Source organism: Megalobrama amblycephala, linkage group LG12 (assembly GCF_018812025.1).
Source record: "Megalobrama amblycephala isolate DHTTF-2021 linkage group LG12, ASM1881202v1, whole genome shotgun sequence".
Taxonomy (NCBI): Eukaryota; Metazoa; Chordata; class Actinopteri; order Cypriniformes; family Xenocyprididae; genus Megalobrama; species Megalobrama amblycephala.
Window position 1 is genome coordinate 38,640,317 of NC_063055.1, and position 7,118 is coordinate 38,647,434.

The 7,118-nt window shown below is 36.1% G+C and overlaps 1 protein-coding gene across 1 annotated transcript; it reads right to left on the reverse strand.

The window, feature by feature from the left end:
• Window positions 1-2,910: 2,910 nt before the first annotated feature.
• Window positions 2,911-6,318, reverse strand: LOC125279310 (polymeric immunoglobulin receptor-like). Its single transcript, XM_048208820.1, has 4 exons — window positions 6,044-6,318; window positions 3,842-4,141; window positions 3,285-3,599; window positions 2,911-3,188 (listed from the first exon to the last, which is right to left on the reverse strand). Exons 1-4 carry the CDS (start codon window positions 6,081-6,083, stop codon window positions 2,911-2,913), a joined length of 933 nt encoding a protein of 310 aa, XP_048064777.1. The 5' UTR covers window positions 6,084-6,318.
• Window positions 6,319-7,118: the final 800 nt, after the last annotated feature.

A 7,118-nucleotide genomic window follows, 5' to 3' on the forward strand; every position in this document is an offset into this window, starting at 1 on the left:
TTGTACGGCTCTGAAATCTGGGGCCCCAAATTTAAATTAAACTATGAATCGTGGGACAAAAATCCTGTTGAAATTTTCCACCTCGAATTCTGCAAAAATATCCTGGGTCTTCACAGAAATGCCCCTAGTCTGGGTTGCAGGGCAGAACTGGGCAGATTCTCTCTATTATCTGAAATCCAGAAGAGAGCAGCGAAGTTCTGGTTTCATCTGTCAGACTCACAGGCAGATGCCTACCATCACTGTGCTCTTTCATACAGGGCAGGACACCCAGAGAATGACCCCCTGCACTATTTAGTAGAAACACACCAACTAAATTAAAAAATTCAATTCAAACTCTCAAAAATTAAAGAAATAGGTCAAAGAACCCAGGAAAAATACACCCAAGATTGGCAGATCAAAGCAGCACAAATAAACTGTCACGGTTCACTAATCCGCTGTCTCATACTGTTGTCTGTGTGTAGGTTGTGTCACTTGATTGTTCTGTGTGGGCGTCGCCGCTGATCACTGATCAGCGGCAGCTGTGGATCATTACACCTGCCTATTTAACGCCATGTCTTTCGTCTCATGTTTGTCAGATCGTTGTGTGGAGTCCTGGTGTTTTGTCCCGTTGTTTCTCGTGTTGTTTGTTCCTGATTGGATTCTCGTCGCTGTTCCCTGGTTCCTGTCTGTTTCTCTGGATTACTCGCATTGGATACACTCACGGATCATCTCACGGACACACGGACTCTCTGCTTGGATTATCATTTACCACGGACATTCACCGCCAATCGAAGTCCCTGTATTACCCCTCTCCTGCTGTCTGTGTTGCTGCTGTGTGTGTTTGTCTACCCTCTTCTGGCGTGAAGCTCTAATAAAGAGATATTAACTTGCAACTGTATCCAGCCTTCTTTTCTGTGACATAAACAAATTAAAATACTTTCACAAAATAAAGACAGATTATCAATTGGCACCTTAATAAAAATGAAAGAATATCGTCAGAGAAAGCTCCTGGCGAAGTATCGTCTGAGCGACCACAGCCTGTATATAGAGACGGGCCGACACAAACAGAGCTGGAGAGCCAAAGAGCTCAGACTCTGTTCAAACTGCTCCGTTGGAGTCGTGGAAGAAGAACTACATTTCCTTACACAGTGCAACAAATATAATAATATTAGAGAAACATATTTCACCCAAATTGGTCAAATTCTACCTGAATTCCAACAAGCAAGCCACATTGAGAAACTTTGTTATATTTTAGGAGAGAAAGAGAAGTGTGTCCACCTGGCAGCAGAGTATGTGTCCTCCTGTCATATTATGAGGGACAAAGAATAAACCCTCTCCTTTCATTTTTTTTTTCCTTTTTCTTTTCAATCTCATTACTGCTCTCTGTATTTATTTACCATGTTTGTTTGTTTTTTAACCACTTGTTAAATTATATGATAACATATACAATATAGCCATGCATGTATATATATTTCTTTTTTCTCTTCTTCCTTTTATTTTATTTAATTATCAATCTATACCTGTATAACCTATTACATGTTTATTGCTTTGGCAACATTGTATCATAACACAGTCATGCCAATAAAGCCCAATTGAATTGAATTGAATTGAATTGAATTGAGAGAGAGAGACAGACAGACAGACAGACAGACAGAGAGACACTGCTGACTGATACTGCTGACTGATAGTGACAACAACACTGGAGTGAAGCCCTATTATGGATTGTGTATTTTGTTGTTGTGTGCTGCACAGACTTTTGTTGGACACTTTTGTTACTTTGAATAAAGCTCAGTCAGCAGTCAAAGCCGACCCTGTCCTCTTCCTTCCCTACGAACTTGAACTTATTACAGGGTTATTCTGCGAAACAGAAGACGATGTAAGTTAATAAATAGACTGACAATTCAAAGAAGAATGGGCAAAAATTTAACTGCTTTATTCTTTCTGTGTTAAACTTACTTGTGTCATTTGTTCAGAGACTGTAGTGCTCTTAAATGTACTGAAAATATCCTTAGACAGTTTAAATGTTCTTCCGCGTTTCTCCCTCGTTTTGGCAGTTTGTTATATAGGGTTAGATTCAACTCTTTTATTTTCTATCTCCATGGTCATATTTTAATATTCATGAGTCTGTAATGAGTGTGTTGCAGGTCTGTGTTTTATTGGTTGTTGTCTCCCCACAGCATCATTTTGTGGGGCTTTGTAAACCTGTATTAACTAGTGTGGAATTTGTCTACAATATTCACTCATGACAGTAAAACAGGTCATTCTACTCAATCTACTGCAGTATTTCCTCTCTCAATCAGTAGAAAATGTGGTTAACGCCCGGTCATGGGGAAAAAAATACTGTCATATATCGTGAAACCGATATAATTTTGAAAAATACTGTGATATACATTTTTGGTCATACCGCCCAACACTAGTTTCTCATACTCAGAATTTGTGCTCATTTGGGTTGCGGTTGGTGGTTTTGTGATTGTGGTAATGAGAGGAAGAACACGACTGCCCCAACAGCATCACAAACACAAAGCTGCACTTTTACCTGTGTAGACTGCAATTATACAAAATGCAGTTTGATTTCTATACTTCCTCTTTTTAACTGCAGTTTGTGGTTTTGCTTTGATAAACAGAACATCTAAATTAAAAATAATCCTACTTGAATAGAATCAGCTTCAAACCTCAATGATTTTAAGCAACATGATAAATAACATAGTGATCTTCTGAATAGAAATTAGTCATGGTTTTCAATTAACTTGACATTTGACTTGACATTTGATAATCAACAGTGCTTTGATCTGCCTGCATTGACACTATTCTTTAAGAGCTGATGTGCAGCCAAAATAAAATACCAGTTATCAATGTAAAGCTGCTTTGACACAATCTGCATTGTAAAAAGCACTATATAAATAAAGGTGACTTGACTTGACTTGATTAATATCACACCACTCCACACCAGTATTCTGAATCTTGTTCAGTCACATGACTGATGCTTCCCGTCAGGAGCTGCTCTTCTCTGTCATCATACAGCTTGATCTTTCCCTTATTAATCCATTTACTTTTCTTTGTCACAGACAACTCTTCAGCACAGAGATCATCTCCAGATCTCCAGCAGAGAAACTTCACATCTTTTCTGTGGGATTGTGGGTATTTGCAGCTGATGTTCACAGATCCTCCTGCAGCAGCTGATAGACTGATGCTCTTCACACAACAATCATCTGTTTCAGATCCAAATCAAGTGCAGCAATGTTACAATTACCAGATATATTCATGGATTCTGTCAAATAATGCATAAATGACTGAAAGCGTCTCACCGTCTCTGATGTCCAGATCAAATTTAGAGAAGACACTGTATTGTTCAGAGACTTTAACTATAATCTTATATTCTCCAGAATCATCCACATTCAGCTCTCTGATAAACACACGTAAGAGATCTGCAGATCTGTTATTATAAACAGAGAATCGTCCGTCATGTTTCTGTTCTGCTGTTCTGTTAGTGTTCATTACAGTCAAACATTGATCTGCTGCATTTTTACAGACTCGCACATATTTCTTGTGTTTCATCTTATATTTGAAGTTTATAATGACGTTTCCTCCTGAATATCCTCTCACAGTCCTGTTTTGTTGATCTGTTAAACACAAACTCAGATAATTTGTCATTTTGTTCTCAATATAAACACATTTCTGCTCACTTTGCTGCAACATTTATGAATGAAGTCAGGATTATGAGTGTGAATCTTCCATCAGGAGATCAAAATGTTATTGATGGAGTCTGTTATGAGTTTCAGGTGTGAACGGCAGTAATTACAGTCAGTGTTGAGTATCGTGATGTTGTGGAGATCATCATGGGTTTGAGCTCTCAGTTACTCACCTCTTATAACCTTCAGATTCACTTCAGTGTAGGAATCTTTTCCTCTAGTTTTACCAAATGTACAGTAGTACATCCCAGAATCCTCTTCACTCAGATCTCTGATGGTCACTTTTAAGACTGCTGAACTTGTGTCGTCATACAGAGAGAATCTTCCAGAATTAACTTTAATCTCAGAGCATGTGGAGCTCTGATCACCTCGACAAAAAGACTTTTCATTTTGCTCATATTTTGTCTTATATTTGCATGTGATTGTGACTCCTCCTCCTGAATATCCTGTCACATTCATGGAGCTCACGACACCTACAACAAACCAGCATCTTAATACAACACTAACATATACTGGAGTGAGAGTTATTCTAAAGTGTCCCTAAAGGTAATTTCACCATATTAGGTGAAAATAAAAGTTGCGGCCCAAATGATACACTATGCACTATGCAGTCTACTAAACCATGTAGTGTATGAATTTTATAACGTTATTTTGTCATTCAACATCAGAGTCTGATGCCCCTCCACTACATAATTAAAGCTGTGACAGTCGAGTGCATGAAGTGTCCAAGGCCAGTTTACACTAGTGCGTTTTTGTTTTAAAATGAAAACGATCTCCGTCTACACTACACGGCCGAAAACGCATGTCACATGACCATTCATGCACACTGGGCATGCGTGTTTCAGTTGCCTCTTGCACAGGTAGGCAGCTTCAGTATAAAGCCAGCAAAGATTGCAGTTCAGTCTCCATGTTATTGTTTACACGGTCGTCAAGGATACGCAGATCATGTGGGCAGCCACACCATCGGTTTCAAAAGTCTTTCAGTTCAAAAACAATGGCGTACTGTAAAAGACAAGTGTAACCGTGGCAAAATGTATGCTTTTTAAAACTAAAACACACTAGTGTAAACGGGCCCAACATTCTGTATTTAAAGTGCACTATTTCTTTTTGAATGTTCAGTGTGAACACTACTGGTGCTATTCATGGAAGTAAATGAATTACAAATGTTTTTGAAATAAAAAAGTTTTTGAGTTGCACTAATTAAAAAAATATTTTTAAGGCTTGCATTTTAATGGGCTGAAATTCAACACGGTTGTATATTTAAGCAGTGAATATTTCAATTCAAAACATTTCACACACATTTTCATTACATTACATGTAAGCAGCCTTCTCTACCGCGATCGAGATTATAATTTTATTCCCCTCCCCGACGCTGATGTACAGATCAAATATTACATCTTAATATATATATTGCTCTCGGCTGTTTATATTGATTCAGATGTCCCAATTCGATTCTGATTCACAAGATCTCAGTTCGATTCGATTATGATTCTCGATTCTATTCTCGATTTTCGATTCGATTCAATGAATTCAACAATTAAATTTTCACTGGCCCACCACAAAAAAAGTAATAAATTAATAAAATAGTTGTTGTTTTTGTTGTTTTTGACCCATGTATTCTTGTATAGTATTAAATAAGGTTATGACACCCAATATTTTAGATACCAGTGAAATGTAACAATTTTCATTACCAAAGCTAAAACTACTAATTTCAAAGATTATCAAAGACAAGTAAACAGTCATTAATAATAAACAAAAACAAATAATTAAACTACAAGCAATAGCACACATAAATAAATACAACAGAACAAAGACACAAATGAAATAATCAGTGTTTTTCAGGTACAGAAACTGAATAAAGTAATCAAATGTAAAATAACACTGCATATAATCTTCACTGTACAAATTAAATAAAGGTTAATCCTTATTAAAGTTACACAAGATTTGACAGTTTATTTGTTAAATATCAAACATCTAAAAGGTATGAATGATACTTGACATACATGAACTTTACAGTTGGTTTTGTGACTGTAAGTCATTCTCTTAAAATGCTGTTTAAGTTAGAAACGTGTACACCGATGTTGCATGTATTTTTAATAATGAAAATGTGTGTGAAATGTTTTAAAGTGAAATATTCATTGTTTAAATATATGACCATGTTGAATTTCTGAACACAAAAATGCAAGCCTTAGTACAGATCAACAAACTTTTTTGTTTCAAAAACATTTGTCATTATTTTATTTCATAACTACTTATACTACAAAATGACATATAGTGCATAAGTACCCAAACTGAGACGCATCTAAAGACTTTTGGTCATTCTTTAATCTCTGTTCTAGTTCTTCTGATGTGATTGTTGGATCAGAACTTCTTACCAGAAATCATCAGCAGAGTGAAAGTCAAGATGATCCTCATCCTTCTCTCTTATTAAATGATCTTCTCTGTTGTCAGTAGATTCAGTTCTTCTGAAGCTCTTCTGAAGTGTTCGGATGAGTTTGAATGTTTCCTGGAAGCATCTTTAAAATAAACTGCTAAATGTGACAGAGACGCCCAAGAGAGAGAGAGAAAGTGTATTAATAGAGAGGGAAGTGAAACTACTTCACTTATTTTTAAGAAACACACAAACACAGACAGAAAAGACATGAGCGGATAAAACTCATTATTAAGTGTTATTTTACATGTTCACAGAATGATTCTGTTTTTAAAGGCTTAGTTTTACAGGGTTTTTTTTTTCAGAACCATAATTTTGAATGTTTTTAAATGACTTTTTAAATGACTTTAAATTACTTTTTAAAAGAGTTTAATGAAGTGTTTCTTCAGTGCATCACATTCATTTTAAAGATAGAGATCAGCGGTTCCCATGGTAACTGTATAATTACACTGCTGACTGATTAATTTTGTACATTTATAAAATGAGGTGTCACTCATCTCTAGCTGTGCTGATCCATCAATTATATATTTATTATAGATTTTATTACTGTGATCTCTATTATCCCAATGTGACCTTTAATAGCTTTCTACTGTATTTTATAAAGTGCTTTTGACTAAATTAATTTATTCTCTATGTCAGAATCAATCAATCAAGAACTAGAGTGTGAATTGTTTGATCAGTCTGACTGAGCTCTACACATAGACTGTAAAAAATATCATGTTAATCTTAAGTACTCGGGGTGTAACGATTCACTCGTTTTCTCTATGCATTGATTACAAATCCTGACGATGCATATGCATCGATCTTGAAACATGTTTTTTGAATCGTGAATCGTTTATTTCGGTCAATAATCGATGTAAAATGCTAAGAATCTGATTAATCGCAATTCTATAGCAATTCAGTATTTAAAATATATAAACATTTAATAAGCCTACTACATGCGCGAATTGATGGAGACGTTGTGCGCCGTCATTTTGCGCCTTCCCTCACAGCTCTCCTTCACAGACACGCGCGGCTGC